We start from the raw sequence: 20,167 nt of genomic DNA on the forward strand, positions 1-20,167 counted from the left end.
AAAGCCTGTAGTGATGCCTTCCAGCCTCAAGTGATGATTATTTTTGCATAATGATACCGTGTACTCCTTTTACATTTCTGTCAAGAAACACCCAATACCCATACTACCATATTATTTAGTATGCCAGAAGAAGATTTAGTAGAACCCAATACACTGGCCCAATCCCAATGTTTGACGTCACCTGGTAAATGTTTGACTGTGAGGCTGCAAGGGCTTGAAATGGTATAAATAAAAATGGGACAGCACTTTGCGGGGACAAATCACGTTACCTTGACATCGCCAATTGTGGGTCTTCCAGGCTCTTGCCTTACGAGACTATAGGTAACTGTCAAATAATAAATGTACTTGTTTTTGTCAAACTTCATTAAGCAAAATTAAAAGAACTGGTTGATGAATAAACCAGGTGAGTAATACAGTCTAACGCTTGTATTCCTCTGATTTCATGTGTTTTTATCTACCATCTTAAATCCTTAATGTTTCTATGTAAATTTAAATATGCCAGATTGAACACCCATGTGCCATCCTCTTTACCGAGACTTACCTTTTTTTTTTTACTCCTCTAGGCTTCCCCTGGTAACCCGTGGTAACCTTGTGTTTAATGTCACAACACAATGAATTGTGGGCAATTCCATCAGGCAAAGACTGCAGAAATGCGGTCTTACGGAAAGCGTTCATAAAGGGCTCAAGATATCTGCGAGAGAGCCCTCATGCCCCTTGACGATTTGACAGTTGGACAGCCCTTAACCCTCACGGACTTTGTGGGAACGCGTCTCAAAGTCTGCGAGTGTGGACATTGGGATTGGGCCATAGTATGCCAAAAATACCAGGATGTCCTAACAACACCTGGTCGCATTTTGCAGTATGCTTTTCTGGCTATTCTGACCCACAACCCTCTGCACAGCAGATATATGAGCAAGAAGGTCAAAGTTCAAAGCACAATGCTATGACAAAGTAGTGTGTCCCAATTGTATTCATACTGCATGCAACAGTGCGCACTTTGTAAGGGCAGCTGCAGTATGTACTAAAAGTAAAAAGAAAAAGTCTGATTTGGAGCGTAGGCGTGATGTATTTGTTCCTGTGGATCCTGTCGTTAATAGTGGCCGTCTGGCTGAAGACCGACTATTTTCAAAATAAAACGATGGCAGACATGTTTTTTTTAAGAACTGATTTTAATTAATTCCACACGTCAATAACAGCTGTTAGAATACGATCATTTGAAATTTTACAGTTTTATCCTCAACAGGCATCAAATGTGTCCCCAGATCTGAGCATTTTGGTACAGGACATAACAATCTCCACCTCATAACCAGTCCTCCCAGTCCTCTGTGGCATCAGCTTCAGCTGCTGCTGCCCCTCAACAGCTTCTTATTGTCTGTTTGCCTATAGGAACAACTGGAGGCGATTCAAGGCTTAATAAAATATTATTTAAATTTTATTGTCTTTTAATATGAACATATAAAAAAAACACAACAAACAAAAACATTTACATCATGGATTGTAAGCCTCTGCCCATGCTACCTTATGCATTATTATAAGAAGAAGAGATGCCACTACAAAAAGACCAGACCCTCAGCTCTCTCCGGCTCCCAAACAACCGTATCTGGCTCAGATCAACAGAAGCAACCACCTCTCGTCTTTAACCATAAGGCAAAGAAAAGATCCGTTCAAATTATGACCTTCTATACCTATCAACAAATGAACAATGTCATTTTTTATATGTATAGCAGTTACTTACAAATACAAATTGCCTAGTTAAAGAAAGGTATTAGAGTTCTTCTTTACATTATTTTTCGCTTTGAAGCGCCTTCTGTAGAATATCCTTTTCAGGGACAGACTATGATGTATTTCAGGCAAAGTGCCATCAATCAATTTTGTGTGGAATATCCAACATTTTTCAACAGTATATTGATCCTGTGAACCATATCAAAGTGTCAAAAGAAGGAGAAAAATGGAAGACCAGATTTGACTCGACCTACTTTTCCAATCATCAACCTTATCGGAGGATGCACTTGCAGCAGTGAGGCCCCGGATCGATGTGTAAATGTCATTCCTCTGTGCTTATGAGCAAGGCAAAAAGAAAACCAGGTTCTGTGCTGATCAAAAGGTAACAAAAAACATGATGAGAGAGGGAAACATACAAAGCATCTGAGTCACTACTACTCCGCCATGTGTCTCACAGTGGAGCAGATCTTTTTCTAGTTTCACATTTTCTGAATGCCACGCATGAGATGGTTGACAAGAGCTGATCACAATGGATTAATACTCATAAATAAGCCTTAAAGTTGGGATGAAGGTGTCAGATGAAAGTGCAAACAGCTCTAGCAACATCTTTTCTCTTCTTCCAAGCAAACACTGCAGACAAAACCTAAAGCCTGGACATGCAGCCCGAGTATCCTTCTCTGAGGAGCAGCCATCACACGCAGACAACACTAGTGCAGAGGAATATTAGTTGTACGACTACAGCATGTAGCAATTAAAGTCCAATTCTATTCCAACAAATAGACGTGACCTTATCTACATTGAAAAGGAGGCCGGGGGGATTGTTGGTTGAAGCAGCTCCACTTGTTCCAGACAAGACCATTTGTAATCCAATCAATGACTTAAAGCGTGGCGGGGTTGCACTTATTGACACTTCATTAAGTTTCGTTGTGTCAGACATGTTGAACCCACCGCAGCAAAGTACTCTGAATGGTGCTTTGACCCAGGTCGGATTCATTCAGAGGGAGAGAAAAGGGAGCATTCGTTAACAGCGCAGCCATGAGCCCGGACCAATTGTAACGCTCAACACTCAAACCACTGCAGCAGAGGTGTCCTGCTTTCTGCAAACAACTGTTAAGAAAATGTGAAGCAATTAAATAAATATGATACTTTCAGAGGAGTGGGGGGGAAAAGGGATGACAGCACTTCTGACACCTATTCCATTAACTGTCCTTTACCACAGATTCTTCTTCTTTGTCAATTTCTCCAACTGGAAAAACATCTAATCGTTAATGAAATACACCCCCCACCCCCTCTCAGACTGGGATCTCATCTGCTGGCCAGCTCAGCTAGCCGTAAAACAACGGGCTCCGATCTTCACCACTTAACGAAAAAGGCACCGAACCATTCACAACCGTTTCCTGTCAGTGAATTCTTAAAATAGATCTGCTTTGGCAACAGCTGCCGCACAGTAATTTCGATGAGCTACGCCAATATGCAATGCTGATATATCACTCCTACTAAATCATGTTACAGCGTAATAACTGCAGTTATGTTTTAGAGTCCACCCACAACTTTTTTCTTTTTTACAAACTATCTCGCCCTTTAACAAAGATTTTGTTGCTGCTGAGGGGACAGAGCTGCATGGAACGATGGAATTCAAAAAAAAATAAAACAAACAGAATTAATGCAGGAAAACATAATCTCCAGTGTAAAATTGGCTTCAGAAAGACTCAATTCTTCTGTCCTCCGTTTCTTTCTAAGCTACTCTCTGGTCAGTCTGCTAAGTTTTTATGACTGAGGTAGGTTCTCTTTAGCTAAGGACAAAATAAAAATGGAAAGCGTCACACATTGAGGCCAGTACTGTGTTCTGCCCTTTCGTTATTAAAAAGGATAAATTCCTGAAAAAACCCTTTCAAGCTTTTAATTCATTCTCTGAACAAAGAAATAAACACGATGGGAGAGTTTTAAATTTGCATCACACTCCAGATGTCTCGGCCTTGTCCTCCCCAAAATTTTTCCATGTAGTTGTTTTTTTGATCTTTTACCAAAAACTACTGAGGAGCCTCCATTTTCCAACTTGCCTGTTCATCACAAATGTGACAAAAAATCAGAGACGCACACGTCGAACGCCCACGGCTAAAAGAGCCTGTAATTCCAAGTCAAATACAAAGAGAGGTGGGGTGGTAGAGAGGGAATAGTCTGGAGAGAGAGGAGGAAGGAGGGGTGGTGGTGGTTGGGTGCACGATCCATTCAGTCCATTCTGAGTAGAGGCAGGACGGTACAGGTATTCACTGCAAGGTGACGGTTGGCCAAAAAGAGTTGCTTCCAGTGGTGTACAGTACAAAGAGGAATCCTAATCACTCTAGATTGAAGATTCATGAACAGTGCATGTTTGAGTGTGTTTTTATTTTGACTGGATATAAACCAGAGCTGCTAAAAGGCTCCGACGTCTGGGCGTAAGGGAGGGTAGTTGCATCTAGTGGATTACTGTGTTCCTGTCCTCTCAGCCCCCTGCCTCTCTGTCTCTGTGTGTGTGTCAGTCTATGAGGGGACAGAGCTGCGGGGTCAGTAGGCAGTGACCAGGTCCTTGTCGTAGTTGTATCGGCCCCTTTTCGGGGCAGGACTGTCGGCGCTGTCCTCAGTGTCCTCACTGTCTCCTCCTGCCCCGCCCCCTTCCTCCTCAGAGGAGGAGTCAAGAGTCAGATCTACCACCGCACCTCCTCCCGGTGCCACGGCAGCTCCTCCCGCCATACCTACAGAACCGCTTCCAGATTTGCCCGTCAGGCTGGTGCTGCTGTGGGCCGGTGAATGACCGTTTGCCTCAGGAATGCCTGCAGACATGAAGGCCATTTTAAAGTTGATAGCAAAAAGATTAGGGCTGTCAAAGTTAACGCCATAATAACGTGTTAACGAGAATCCATTTTAACGGCACTAATTTCTTTAACGCATCTTGCGTTTTTTAGGTTGTAGTGGGCTCAGTTTTAAAGCTAGAGTAAAAATACTGGTATGTATTGAAACTAGAAAAACCTAATGAATCCATTGGTACCTACCATGTCATACTAGCTTATCGTGAAGGAGGTTAAATAACGCTCCAAACTTACACTAAATTTTGACGAGGAAAAACTGGCATGGTGATTTTCAAAAGGGGTCCCTTGACCTCTGACCTCAAGATATGTGAATGAAAATGGGTTCTATGGGTACCAACGAGTCTCCCCTTTATAGACATGCCCACTTTATGATAATCACATGCAGTTTGGGGCAAGTCATAGTCAAGTCAGCACACTGACACACTACTGACACACTGACATTTATGCTAAATGCAGTACCTGTGAGGGTTTCTGAACAATATTTGTCGTTGTTTTGTGTTGTTAATGGATTTCTAATAATAATAAATACATACATACATTTTAAACAGATAAATGCGCGATTAATTTACGATTAAATATTTCATTTGATTGACAGCCCTAAAAAAGAGCAACACGAACAAAAAGAAAAGAAATTCACACACTGAGTACAAGAGGTTAAACTGACAGGGTTTGACACTTACATATATCAACAACAGGATACTCTGGCGTGTTGCTGCGTTCTCTTTCCCGGTCCCTCTCCTTCTCATCTCTGATGGGTCGCCAGGAGCCGTCGGTTAAGTACTCAATCTCCTCGATGTCCTCACTCGTCTCTGTCAGAATCTCAGACATTAGCCTGAAATACACACTGCTGGTTAGAGTCGCTTCACAAAACAGGTTTTCACACTAGAAAAAAAGAACACTCCATTCAAATTCAATTGCAGGAGCCTAGCAGAGGTCTGCATGGGTTGAAGTTTTTGTCCTTTTCTGCAGTCTGCGGATCATGTCTGTCATTCTGAATCCTTAAATTACTTGAACCCAATCCACTATAACCTTGGCCATTTCCATTAAATAGCAAGATATCATTCAAGTTAGGCTTCATGCAGAAAATCAACAAAATAAGTTTGTTTATTATCTGAAAATTGCATCCATTTTTTTTTTATTTCTCGGCCTCAAAACACCACTCTATAAACTTGACAACATTTAGTAATTAGGCTGCTGATACTGAAATCTAGAGATGAGTTAAAGAAGGGACTTTCACACAAGTTTAATTTAAGGAATGCAAATATACCTCAAAGCCAAACTGTAACACAATGCTTTCAGTGTGAGTGGAAGTAAGGGAGTGCCTGTGAGAGCTGCTTAGAATTTGCAGGAAACTACACGCCCAAATGGTTGTGGATTAAAGTATTTAACATTTGTGTTTTTTTGCTATTCTGTTGGTAGTCAAATACCAGAAAGAGAAGACAAAATGTGTTCAAATGCAGTCCCCATTAGTAGAAACACTGCAGGCTGATGATTGATATACATTTTGCACCTATATCGTAATAGAGCACCTTACATTTGTTGACAGTACAAACGACTGTAGTTATCTTGAGAATCACTTGCAGCAATGAGTACTGGTCGTATCTAGAAGGTAAAGACGCAGACACACCTAACCGACATCAAAGAACTAGCAGCAATGAAGGCCGACTGTTGTGTCGCCTCACGTCGCCTTTGTCTTGGCCAAAAAGCTGCACTCGAATACGCCGCAGAGACTACAGCTGACAGCCAACTACGTTGTACGTTCTGCGTGAGATGAAATAATTCTCCGTAGCGGTAGTCTGTATTCGTCATTCAAAATGGGAAACCGAAAGACGATGGATGGTGGATATTAGGGATGTGCATTACAAGCAAAAATACTATTCGAAAATCACTGGGAATTATTTGATTATTATTCGAATAATAATACAATAAAAAAAAGCTTGCTGTGTGTGCCCTCTTGACTTTACTCGTTAGCTTGCTTTCCTCACTTCTGTTTCTCTTCTCGTGCACTGATTCGTTTAAGCTGAACAGCCCATCAGAGTGATTTCTCTCACCGATGAGCTCCGCAGCTGATTCAACATGCTGAATCGGTCGAAAAACCTCCGACACAAGCAGACTAGAGCCAACGGTGCAGGACACACCGCAAAAACTAGGCCGGCTGTGTCAGGGCCTTAACCCCCAAATTGCAAAAACTCTTGCGAGACTCGCTGCTCGACGACCTATCCTAACCTTAAACATTCAAGGTCAATGCCTAACCTTAACTATTTCTCGAGAGTTTTGCAATTTGTGCTTTACCTTCTAGACACAACCATGAGTACTGTAAAAAAAAAAAAGTGTTTAGCCCACTTGAGTCCCACAATTACACGGTTCTCTAAACTATAGCCTTGTTACATCAACTAGACCAAAGATCTGCCAAAGCTGATTTACATGATTACATTTTTGGAATACAACCTGACCGCAGGTGTAGAAAAACAAACCACAACGGGTAAACGCCCTCTCGTGCCATTCAAAACATTCAGAGCTATTAAAATTAAAACATAGTAGGTCGGTGCATGGTTCAACTTGTATCATGAGTCCTTAAAATGACACAACATCTGTGCAGCTTGAATAATTTCCCCCAAGCTGTGCTTCAACACACAGATGGCTGGAATTACACAAAAGTGTAAAATTTCAGAATTTATTGAGGGGAAGATGGTGCTGCGGTGGTGGGATAAGTCAGAGCATGTTTCTGTTTACTTACCCATCAATAGTGAGCAGCTCAAAGGGAGCGGGCTTGTCACAGACGGGGCAAGTCCATGTGGGCTTCTTCTCGTTCATCTGCAGGAAGAAGACTGCGTCGAAACACTGAAGATGGGCACAAGTTAAAACTCGACATGGAACACCGAGCCGCATCTTCACCAACTGCGAAGTGGGAGAAAGGAGGGAGGGAAGGAGCATGTTAAAGTAATCAAGCTTCTTAGTAGGACAAACATTTATGAAACAGGCCTTTTATACTGCAGAATCTCATCATGTCAGGTATTATCATGAAAGAATACTCACTGGACAGATGAGAGAAACCCGGAGGCCTGTGGTCGCAATTTCACTCTCTGGGTCAAAGCGTAGTTTGTCTTGGACTATAGATAAACGGTAGACAAAATATCATGAAGTATCATAATAGTTTATCAGACAATATATTGCAATATGTGAAATTAAACACAGAATATAGTCCTACTAAAACAGTGTTAGCAAAAGGCTTGAGTCAATAGCCATGTTTCCATTTAAATGTCAAGGAATTTTAAGCAAACTCTTGAAATGTTGCTAAAAAAGGAAATGCGAATTAGGCGCGTTTCCATCAACTGGTTTGGAGCGGATAAACTCTGCTACAGTGTAGTTTGGTCAGAAGTTGGTGCTGTAGGCTACGCATAGCTGTAATCTGCCAGTAAATAGAGTAGTAGAAGAAGTAGAGGTTGAGAACCGGAAACAAGACAAGTCGACTTAGCCATTTAACCATCTATGAGAGAAAAATGGAGAGAAGTCTTCAGAGATTTGTTTCAATTGGGTAAGTTTTAATTGTTCTGTCAGTTAGTATTGGCCATGTTTCATGCTGTCTGGAGACGAAGACGAGCATTCGTACATTATGGGAATATCTGGGAAGATGCCGGATCAGTCATGTAAATTAAATGTTCGCTACGTTCGAATTTATGCGGCAAAGGCGTTTCTATAATCCATTTAGAGCATCAAATCTTATCGATAAAAGGCAAAAAAAAAAAACCTCAAGTGAGCGTAAAACCTTTTTTTGTTTATGTGAATGGAAACATGGCTTATGACTTCTTCGTAGTGTACATTTCAATTTCAAAGTCACATTTGCAAAATAATTTAGTATAAAAAGGTAACACTTACTGCGTTCACGACAGCGTTCTGCACTCTCAACAGAGCAGAGTTTGAGTTGGCTGAAGAGGTCTGCTGCAGTGAAAACCCTCACTAAATACACCGCCACAGAGTACCGCTGGAAACACAAAGATTCACAAGTTCAAAAGGCTACCAATCTAAAATAGACCATATACACAAAGACAATCTCAAAGCCACTTAAAAAAAAACAGAAACTTTATCTCACAAGATTTATTATGGTGAAAAAAATCTACTTGGATTCACCATTCTCAGCTTATATTAGAAGAACAATTTAAGGCAAATCTACCCTCTGGAACCTCCTGAAACTGTATTTAATTCAAGATATCCTCTCACATGATATGGACTAATTACAATAGTCACACATCTTAGGAAAAACTAACACAGCTTACTCTTTCCATCAATGAATTTTCGCTCTCTCTGGGATCTTTGTTATAATTCCCTAAAACACTGGGAGTACTTAAAAAAAACAGTTTACGCTTTAGTGCAAATATGCCTCTATGCTTAACAAAACTTTAGAATTTAGGGCTGTACAGAGTAGTTCGAAGCTTCATTCATAGCAATTCAAGTTCTAAATCAAAATTGAAATGCTTTTTTTGTATGTCTATTCAGTAAGGGATAATGTGCAGTGATCCGGTCATTGTTGTGAAAAAATCCCCGACAGGGCGATGCTGCACCCCGACGCGAAGTGGAGGGGTCTCTCATCACCCTGAAGGGGATTCTTTCACAACAATGACCCGCTAGCTGTACATTATCCCGCAGCTACTTACTTAAGATATCAATATTTTGACACAAAAACGGTCCGCCTAAGTCCGACATCAGAACTGTGCCCATAGCAACGGTCTGCTATAAAGAAATGAGACCGCAGAACGCCGTGATTGACCAATCAGAATTGAGTATTCAACACAGCCGTGTAATAATCATGTTTAAACTAGAGATGCCCCGATCACGTTTTTTGCCACCGATATGATTGCTGATGAGCCATATCGGCTGATACCAATCGTTTTGTTTTGTTATAGCAGCGGGTTTACAAGGCTTTAGACAAACTGTCCCGAAAAATAATTTCAACCATCCCGAAGTCAGTGTAAACCGTCAAATTCTATATGTTATCCTTTTACTTTTTTATTGTCATCTATAGTGGTTATTCGCATAAAAACACACAATTCAAATTATTAGGAAATGAATGATAGTATTCTTATTTAAATATTTGCTTTGATTTAAAAAAAAAAAATCCTGGCATCAGTAGTTTTACTTATGTATCATAAGCTGCTTAGATCTAGTGTTAGGAAGTTAAACAGGTCGCTAATATCCATTTTAACTAAAGTAACTACTACTAAAAACTAAATTTTCATAATAACGTTATAGGTTACCTTCGCTCAATACTTGTTTTTTTTCAGGGTGATGACGTCATAAAATATGACGACAGACATTCAAAGCTTCATTCGAAAACCTTAATAGAAGCTTTGAATGTTAAAAAAATATGACATTCATTACATCATTGATGGACTGAAATCCCAACACCCTTCACTTCTGGGCCAACCACAAGGTTGTGGACTTGCATTGATTAAGTATGCTGAGCAATTGATTCTGTATTCCCATGTTCCACTTCAAACAAACCAAAAAATGGTTGGTTTGCCTCTAATTCGGCAACATTTCTCAAGTGAAACACACTTCTAAAGTGCTGCCGCTGCTGGTTTAAAACTGCAGTATTTTGATCATGTTAAGGATAAAAGGAGGCTGTTGAAATACTGATCAAACCAGAACAGATCTGTAATGACACTCCTCTCTCCCCCCTTGGCTATTTCACTAAACACCAGAGAGCTGTACAAAATATCATACAAAAACAGCTAAATGAAAGTTTGGTGCAGGCTATATTTTCTTAACACAGAGCTATTCAGCTGTCAGGCAAGTTTAGTGCAAGCTATCGTGATCTGGGCATTTCCAAAACTCCGGGATAAAGAACATACTATTAACACACAAGGAAACCCGCATACAAAAAAACTGTTTCTTATTGAGTTTACTTTCAACTTTCACGTTGCTCATCCTTAAATGGTTTACACAAGAGCTCTAAAGAAGGTGCAAACGGAAGTAGCCTTCCAGCTGTGTAGCTGGATCAAGACGCTAAAGTAGTTCAACTCTTGGCCCTCAGGAGCTTTCTTGGGTACCGAAACCCGATATTAAACAGGCCCACGGGGCTAAATTATTAAAGACCGGAGTATTGATAAGCTCTGACGTTACGGTTTCTTTTTAAAGGACCAATATGTAATATATTTAGTGTAATAAATCATAAAATGACCATATGTCATTAAGGAAATATACTAAATTGAAACAACAATGCAATGCCTCCATACTGGGATCCATAAAACACAAGAATTGTGTTGGTGCACCACCAACGGCCCTAAGCTACACCAAAATATGTGATTCAGCATCAGACTCTGACCTTGCCAAAGTTTCCCCAGGTGACGGTGACTCTGTTGGTGGCATTGGAGAGATGCAACCAGGGAGTGATGTTTACAGGACGACAAGGACGACGGGGCTCCACACCAGGCTTATTAGAGGGGTAATAGCCCTGTAAACACACACAGACACACACAAATACATAAGAATCAGGTGGATTATCCAATATATCATCTTAATCAAATTGTTTTTGAGTAATTTGTTGACATAACAGGCATCAGAATTCCCTCCGAAAGGCTTAAAAAAACATTGTTGGACTCTTGATTGTTAGTTGTGCAGTCACTTTTTAAACTGTGCAGAACAAAATTAGAAGAGCATGACAACCAAGAAGCCTGTAATATTTAGAGATTCAACGATCAATCGATTAGTTGTCAACTATTAAATTAATCTCCAAATACTTTGATATTCAATTATTCGGTTTGAGTACATTTTTAAGAAAAAAAAATAATAATTCTGATTCCAACTTCTTAAATGTGAATATTTTCTGGTTTCTTTACTCCTCTATGACAGTAAACTGAATATCTTTGAGTTGTGGATAACACAAGACATTTGAGGACGTCATCTTGGACTTTGGGAAACACTGATCGACATTTTTCATCATTTACTGGCATTTTATAGACCAAACAACTTATAGAGAAAATAATCAACAGATTAATCAACAATGAAAATAACGTTTAGTTGCAGCCCTACTAATATCAATACTTGATTATACACCACTGTTACTACATAGCAAATGTCATGCATGAATAATACAATATGTTAATATGGGTGTCTTTGGTTCTATTCAGCACAGTTACCCTGCTAATCATAAGTAACCAGAAGTCCAATATTAAACAAATTGATCAATACAAAGACACAAAGAGAAAGACAATCTCTCCAAATTTAAACTTTATTTACAATAATCAATGTTGCTGGACGCACTTCTTCATCCATCTCATTGATACGGCTTTCTTACCGGCAGCAAGTAACATTTTGATATTTGTCGTTTGCCAACTTTTACAAAAACATATAGTATCAAAGCCACAATTAATCTCTTATCTGTGTATCAGTATTATCGTTTCCTGCTACTAAGTAATGTGGATAAACTGTAGAACTTTTTAAAAATATGTTGCTGTTTTTACATTTGATTTGAAGCTCGAACACACAAAAACTGAGTTACTTTGTCAATAGCAACCTTTTGAATCCAAAAGCTACCGAATTTTTGTTCACAATACAGATTTTTGACTGTTGTCTTTCCGGTTTGATTTTCTGACTAACAGCAAATGTTTGTTTTGGATGTTTCAGCTTCCCACCAGCACATGAAGAGTTTGAACACTGAGGCTGCCAGATGGAGAGTTTCCTACTGAAGTCTAGCCAGTGAGTGGATGCCTTCAGGCTGGCTACCTAACAATATCTGTACATGGATATTTATTTTTCTTGCCTTATTCAACATCCACCTGGCTAATCCATCATTATCATACACTATGATGCTAGTTTGGTGGTAACCAGGTAGTAAGTCACACCCAAACTAATGACTCAATGACCTACAGGAATGACTGAGGAAACTATTTGACAAAAGCAGAAGAACAGCCAAGCTTTAGTAATGCTTGTACTCTGAAGGTGTGGCTTGTCAGTCAACTCACCGGCACATGACAGTAGGACTGGTTGACTTTGACAGCAATGTTGGGAGGATACTGGTCCTCCTGGACACCAATGGAGTCTGTGTAACAGATTCTGCAATAGAGAGTAATATGAGAGAGAAAGGTTAGCGTCATAAGAATGGCTGACTGTTCAGCATGACTGAATCTGTATCAGTCACGTCTTGGTGTCAGAGCCTGACTGTCGAGATAAATTAATCAGTTACTCAATTTTAAATGTACATAAAAGGGGAAATTCAAATGCCATTTGCCCGTGCATGGTAAAACAGTTTTGTTTTTTCTGCGAGAGAAATGAATTGTACAGTACACAGCACAGTGTTTACACGAACAAAATATTCAATTTTATTCCAAAAAAGACAATATTCCTACTAAGCCATTTACTGTACATGGCTAATGAAAATGAATACTCCACTAATATTCCTGTTTACAAGCAGCTGTGCATACTTGATTAATGTAAAACGCCCCTGTGACGTACGCCCCATGGCTATGCCCATTAAATACCTTTACTTCTCCTCCTTTTCCAACAGCAGTCATGTTGCTCCCATGATGTAACCTCGCTGTCACTGTTCTTTAAGTTTTTTCAAAACTGTGTTCTACAAGCTATTCTTTTACCAGCTATGCACAAGAACAGACTCCAACTCCAAATACAACTTATGCAGCTGGCAGAGCTGACCGTAAACAGGCAAAAGGCAGTGTACAAACTGTGGTAAAAAAACAAAACAATTAAGACGCATATTCCAAATGCGCTGTATACATGTCCAAAGAATGCTCCTAAAACCAGAATAATATCACCATATCCCACATGTCTTCATCGGAAAATGCTACATTTGGAATAAGGCCTAATTTGGAATATCCAAATGGAATATGCCGTTTATATGACCCATATCAAATTTGGAAAATTGTCATAATTGGAATAATAGTGGAATATTAGACTGCATGTAAACGTAGTCACTGGCAGAACCAGCACATTCTAGGCAAAAGGATTATGACATAGCTATTAAATCTCAAATGTAATTAAGCGAAAACTTACCTAAGAACCACTTGGATCGATCTCATTCCTGGACGAAGCTCACTAAGAAAGTAAAAAGGTCACAAATTAAAATGAGCATTAGTTACAGAGTTTGTAAATTAAGGATAACAATGCCGATCTGGAGAGAAAGTTTAGATTTTTTTACCTTGCGTTTCTTATCTGGTCGGCCTGGTTCGGTGTTAATTCAAATATGCACTGACTGTCCTGCAGTTTCTCATTGTTCTGGGCGACTGTAAATATGTGTAGAGAAAATCCATCACAAAAACAGCAAGGTATGTTTAAGATAAGATAAGATGGACCTTTATTAACATAACATTTCTATGAAACAAATTATTTCAAATACAAGGATACAGAAACAATCAAAGTTTATACACTCACTTAGCTCTGTTGGTGGCAACAGTGTCTCCAAAGTTTGGTAGAAGGGCAGTGGCACCAGCTTGACCTCTGCTGCAGGAGTGGGGATCGGTTTGGAAATGCCGTTGAGGTAGTCTGCGCCCTGAGAGGTGGCAGTGGGGGAGGAGCTGAGGGATGAGTAGGCAACTGGGACGCCCTCTGGACGGCGCGCCGCAAGCCAGCCAGATGTTTTGGGGAAGCGCGACTCGTAGAGCTGCCTGACGTTCTTCAGAAGCTCTGGGCTGTACTCGGTCTGCACTAGCCTCAGCGCACGCCCCACTAGGTCCTGTTTCAGCCCACTTTTGCTGCGGCCCATGGAGGCCAGCAGCGTCTGCAGGTCTGAGACCCGGAAACTTTTGACCATGTTCTAGAGAGAGGACAAAACAAAAACATGAGAAACACAATACAGAGACAATAAAGTAAACAAGGAAGGTTTGGGTGACAATACCACACTCATTTTAAGAGCCAAGTCCCAATCCAAGGCATATTGATACTTGATTGAAATGCAAAAACATGTACTAACACAGTGCTAATGGATTTCTTCTACTTCTGACTTGTTCCAAGCATGTCAAGTGGAAGTTTTTCTGAAGGTATTCAGTCTTATTTTCTAAGGTGTCACCCGCTGTGAGGGACAATCTTTGTCTATCTGTATAACCCAAGGTGGAAAATACAGTCCACTTTATCATTGTTAATATTCAGTAATGTACAATAATTCTATTCCTCGTGGAGATTCCTGCCTAAACGAACTAATCAAATTTCACCCATGACAGACTCTACACAATTATTTACAATTAACATGAAGCATTTAACAGGATATACCTGTGTCTCAAACTATTTGAGCCTCGGGCCTAGTCTATTTTCATCACCCTGTTCTTAAACAAATTGTGTTACCATTAAACAAACTGAATTTGCAGCAGCATTAAAAATGTATGACTGCACCTCTGCATTTCAATGTATTACATACACACTAAACATTCATGTAAGGCACACAGAAAGAAACTAAACTGACAACAAGACCCAGCCACAGTATAAGCCTGAAAAATAAAAGGCATGAACAACTTGGACTGAGTTTAGCTCAAGCATATAAATCAATATATTAAATAGGATTCACAAAAAAGTTTAAAAATAAGTGGTAAAACCTAGAGTTTGGATATTTATTTAAAAAAGAGACAGCCTTGCACAATGTTTACATGTATACCAGTCTGTTTACAGTCCTATGGAGGTAGAATACATCTTAAAAGGTCCCATATCATGCTCATTTTCAGGTTCATACTTGTACATTGTGTTTCCTCTAGAACATGTTTACATGCTGTAATATAAAAAAAAACCTTAATTTTCCTCACACTGTCTGCCTGACTTTACCTGTATTCACCTTCTGTCTGAAACGCTCCATTTTAGCACATTTCAACAGAATTGCAACTGAATTGCATTGCTAGGCAACAGTTTCCGTCCATGTTTACTTCCTGTCAGCTGATGTTATTATATATACACTCGAGGAACATAAACTGGGACACATTTAGAATGTTTATGTTTAAAACTGTGTAATGGTCTACAGTAAATATGGTATATTTGTGACATCACAAATGGACAGAAATCCTAACGGCTTGTTTCAAACGCACAATTTCTGAATACGGGATGTGTGTGTATTTCTCCGTATATTGAGCGTGTTGATAGTTTAACAGTATTTATATAGAACTTAAACCTGCTTTATAATATAAAAGACATGAAAATCTCACTTTTTACAATATGGGACCTTTAAATGTAAACAACATCTGCAAATTGCACTGTAATTACATATATCTTCCATAACTGATGGGACACCATGTTTATCAGTCAATTGCCGAGTAATTCACTGATTTGCATAGTCTGTCCATGGGTGAACTCGTTTGTGCAGCAGTGATAACCAAACGTTGAGTGGAAGACAAACCATAATAAGCAGAGATGTTGACTTTTGAATACACTTTTGTCACAAAGGTTTCACTACAATGGGTCCATTTAGTTACACTAAACATGTGTACAATACTTGCAAAATAAGTTGTGAAGACAAGGCCAACATAAGACAAAAACATACACAAGCATTGTGGATGTTTATTTGCCAATATAGCAGCAGCAACGCAGTGATCTTGACAGTCAATTCCCGAGTAATTCACAGTTAAATCTAAATTTGCATAGACTGTTTATGTGTGAACTCGTTTGTGCAGCAGTGACAACGAAACTTTGAGTGGAAAGACAAACCATAATAAGAACAGATGTTTGCTTTTGAATACACTTTTGTCACAAAGGTTTCGATTAGCTACACTAAAACATGTGTACAATACTTGCAACATAAGTTGTGAAGACTAAAACAGCTTGTCGATGTTTATTTGCCAGGTAACAACAACTAAGCAGACTATGTGATCTTGGCTGCAAGACACAACACGGAATGTTGTTGTTACTGGAAAAACCTGAGCCTGGTTAGCATGCTTCTAGCTTTGTGTGACATTGTTTAGTTGGGCATCAGTCGTGCAAACTGGATTAAATGTGTACAATAACGAGGCTGTGGATGTGCTGGTGCAAAACAAATGCAGCCATAAAGTCGGTAGCCATTTCTTCAGCCTCACTTTGAACAATATTAGCCTGAGCTAGTCGGCTGACTAGCTGGCTGTCTGTGGGCATTCAATCATGGACCTTTTGACAGGTGCACAGCTCCACAAACTAACCATCTAACTACAGACACACGTTATTATTACAAGCCAAATAACCAAGTAGTAACACGAAAGAGAAGAATCCTAGCAGAAAACCCCCTCAAGTGTTTTTATGGTCATTCATTTCTTCCTCTTTTAGAGCCAGCGTGATGCTAGCTAGCTTGAAACCAACGCACTTGTGCTTGGTTTAACAGAAGCCTAGCATGCTAGCTGGGTTAGCATGCTAGCTAGCTTAAACCCGCTTGGTTAACATAAGTTAGCATGCTAGCTTTGTTAGCGTGCTAGCTCGGTTAGCATGCTAGGCTAGTTCGTTTCGTGGTGAGTGAAATAGGCCACATTTTTCAAAAATACACAGTTTTAAGTGTAGTCACACAAAGCAGCCGGTTTCCCCTAAAACCGGGCTGAGTTTCAGACCAAACTCCCGCCTCTTTCTCCCCTTAAAACATAAAGCTAAGCCGAGCTTCTACTTGCCATCGCTTCCACCAGTTCGGCCGCCATCTTCGTGCAGCAGTACCGCGAGAGTCAGAGACGACGGCTAGTCTTTGACCAATGAGACGCGGCGCCTGCTTTGATTGACGGGCGTCGTCAGCCAATCACAGCGCGGCTTTAACCTAGAGCTGTATAAAATGGGCGGGGACAAGGATGATTTAAAGTCACAGTGCAACTTTTTAAAAAACACTAAGAGACAGGTCTCATTTCACCAAATAGGCCTCAGTGTGCATTAATGATACCAGGTGTGAAAGCATTTTTATATCCATGATGTATCCGTTTTTATAGTCTCGTGATTTTTTGAACGTGTGTGTTAAAAATTGTTTAAATTCAAGGTGGATGTAAAAGCATTGGTGTGTAAAGTGGATCAGGTCGCATGGTGCGTTCAAATCCCGTCCGAGCATATTACTCCACTCCGGGTCCTGCGAGCAGCCACAGTGAGATGTGGAGTTAATGCTTTGTCTAATTCAGGGGTCAGCAACCTGCAGCTCTGGAGCCTCATGAGGCTCTCCAGCTCCTCTCCAGTGGTTCCATGTGGGTTTGTAAAAATGGAAATGAATAACTGTTTTTTTGTTTACATTTTCATTTTTATTTATCATTGTTGTAGGTCTAATGTACGAAGGTACGACAGAGTATTAGGGCCACATTGAGGAAAAAAATCAGAGATTTTGAGAACAAAGTCATAATATTATGAGGAAAAAAAGTTGTAATATTATGAGAATAAAGTCATAAAATTACGGGAATAAAGTCGTAATATTATGAGAATAAAGTCACAAGTTTATTGGAATAAAGTCGTAATATTATGCGAATAAAGTCACAAGTTTATGAGAAAAAAAGTTATAATATTATGAGACTAAAGTCAGAAGTTTACGATAAAAAAGTCGTAGCATTATGAGAATAACGTCTAAATATTATAAAGTAGTAATTTTACGTGTGATTTTCTTTTTTTCTCGTAAAGTTATGTCTTAATTCTCGCAATATTACGACTTTTTTCTCGTAAAGTTATGACTTTATTCTCGTAATATTACGACTTTTTTCTCATAAACTTATGTCTTAATTCTCGCAATATTACGACTTTTTTCTCTTAAAGTTATGACTTTATTCTCGTAATATTACGACTTTTTTCTCTTAAAGTTATGACTTCTCGCAATATTACGAATTTTTCTCTTAAAGTTATGACTTAATTCTCGCAATATTACGACTTTTTTTCTCATAATATTATGACTTTATTTTGGAAATCTAAGATTTTTTCCCTCAATGTGGCCCTATTATTCTGTAGTACATTTGCACTTGGGCCCTCACTGCATTAGACTTATATACTATATACTTAGACTATAAACTGTGTTACCATCATCACAATGATAAAATGTTTTGCGGCTCCAGACAGATTTTCTTCTTTTTTTTTGTTGCCTAAAATGGCTCTTTTGACAGTAAAGGTTGCTAACCCCTGGTCTAAGAGGTATGTTCATAATTGAATTAAAAAATGACTAATTAACGTAATGCACTTACATGTCAATGTATAGACCAGTCATACCCTGTCCAAAAACACAAATACAATGTTGTGTCACGCTTTTTTAAGCAACATGGAAAACAAGCATGCAAAGTGAGATATGTATACTCCCTCTGGTGATCCAGTCCTGGTTTTCCACAAGCTCCTGATATGTGGTAAAGAATAGCCTCATGGAAACAAAAAATCAATTAAAGGAATTGCAGTATCATGTAATAACATGGAGTGTTTTGCTTTGGCTTTACTTTGGATGTCAATAAAACAGGGTTGTGTATCCAAAAAGGACAGGACAACTGGTTTTGCACACCGTGCTGTTTGATGGAAAAAGGTTAACTATGATTATGATTTATTAATAAAAATATATTGGAAATACAGGATTTAGGTATTTTCAATCTATCTAAATTTAGTTCACAAATGCAGACCCAAATGACAACATTGTACTCTATAATAATATTTATTAATATTGATTCATATTTTTTTTAATTAATAGGACATAAGCCTACATATGAGTTGATAATTAAGCTAATTACAATACAAAAGCGTGCTTATATAAAGACAGCACGGTGCTTTCTGTTGTATATTACATGTTCCATTATTTAAACAGAAGAGGGCAATATGGTCCATGATTTGATCTGACTGTTATTTAATTCATTCACTCAGTAAACTACAGAACAAAGCGGATATATCCAGGTACTATCACTGTTATCTGCACTAATGTGGTGACAGCTGAGGTGAAATGGTGTAGGCCAAAATTTGTATATCTTATTATGGGGAGGTTAAATCTCTACAGCTCCACCGTTAACAAGTCCATCAGTATAAACTCATGCACACAGACACTGTTAAAACCAGACCTTTATTTGTTTCAGATGACAAGAGACTTACGGATATAAAAAATAGAAATAATGGATATTGATAATTTCCCATTTGATGTTACGCTAACCGTGAAAATTATGTTTTGTATTTATACATTTCATACAGTGTGTTACACTGCAGAGAGTAAGACACATGTGGTCACCATTTCTGGCGGCTGTCGTCAATGTGACCCCACTGTACCTGTCTTAGAAATGAGGCAAATATGTGACAGAAAACATACAAAAACTAAATTGTTAAAAAACATAAATGTATTTTAATATTTTTGTTATTTAAAGATTTACAGTATTCACAAAACTCTAAAAGAAAAGTAAAAGATAGGTACAGTGGGGTCACATTATATCAACATTTCCATCAGACCTATTATAAAATTATGAAGAATTACAATAAACGACTAAAATTACAATATATTCACTTATTATGTAGTGTAGCTGCGGTGCTGTCCCGAAGCTTCGAACACCTTCGAATATTTCTCACCGAAGCTTCGAGGGCCCAAAAAATGGTTTTCGGGACAGTCCTAGCTAAAACCATAGAAAAAAAACTGGGACGTAAATTAATCATTGACATTAAAACATCACAATCAAAGCACAAATTATCATATTCCAGAGGCAAAGTTTAATTAAACTCAGAGCTAAAGTCAGTAGTAGAGT

General features: G+C 39.0%; 1 protein-coding gene across 1 annotated transcript; it reads right to left on the bottom strand.

Annotated features, from left to right (window-relative positions):
- Positions 1–1,150: 1,150 nt before the first annotated feature.
- Positions 1,151–17,259, bottom strand: pias4a (protein inhibitor of activated STAT, 4a). Its single transcript, XM_074635780.1, has 11 exons — positions 17,123–17,259; positions 13,953–14,334; positions 13,720–13,804; positions 13,575–13,616; positions 12,530–12,620; positions 10,891–11,019; positions 8,445–8,550; positions 7,605–7,678; positions 7,306–7,466; positions 5,249–5,400; positions 1,151–4,532 (listed from the first exon to the last, which is right to left on the bottom strand). The coding sequence occupies exons 1-11, from the start codon at positions 17,147–17,149 to the stop codon at positions 4,267–4,269; spliced, it is 1,515 nt and encodes a 504-aa protein (XP_074491881.1). The 5' UTR covers positions 17,150–17,259; the 3' UTR covers positions 1,151–4,266.
- Between the last annotated feature and the right edge of the window lie 2,908 nt (positions 17,260–20,167).

This window comes from Sebastes fasciatus, chromosome 5 (assembly GCF_043250625.1).
Source record: "Sebastes fasciatus isolate fSebFas1 chromosome 5, fSebFas1.pri, whole genome shotgun sequence".
Taxonomy (NCBI): domain Eukaryota; kingdom Metazoa; phylum Chordata; class Actinopteri; order Perciformes; family Sebastidae; genus Sebastes; species Sebastes fasciatus.

What these genes read in the sequence shown, in the direction of transcription:
- pias4a (XM_074635780.1), bottom strand. Translation starts at nt 17,149, where the DNA reads ATGGCGGCCGAACTGGTGGAAGCGATG. An exon ending in TCGATCCAAGTGGTTCTTAG is followed by an intron (nt 12,621 to 13,574) that starts GTAAGTTTTCGC and finishes TCTCTATTGCAG; the next exon opens with AATCTGTTACACAGACTCCA. An exon ending in AGAACGCTGTCGTGAACGCA is followed by an intron (nt 7,679 to 8,444) that starts GTAAGTGTTACC and finishes GTTTATCTATAG; the next exon opens with TCCAAGACAAACTACGCTTT.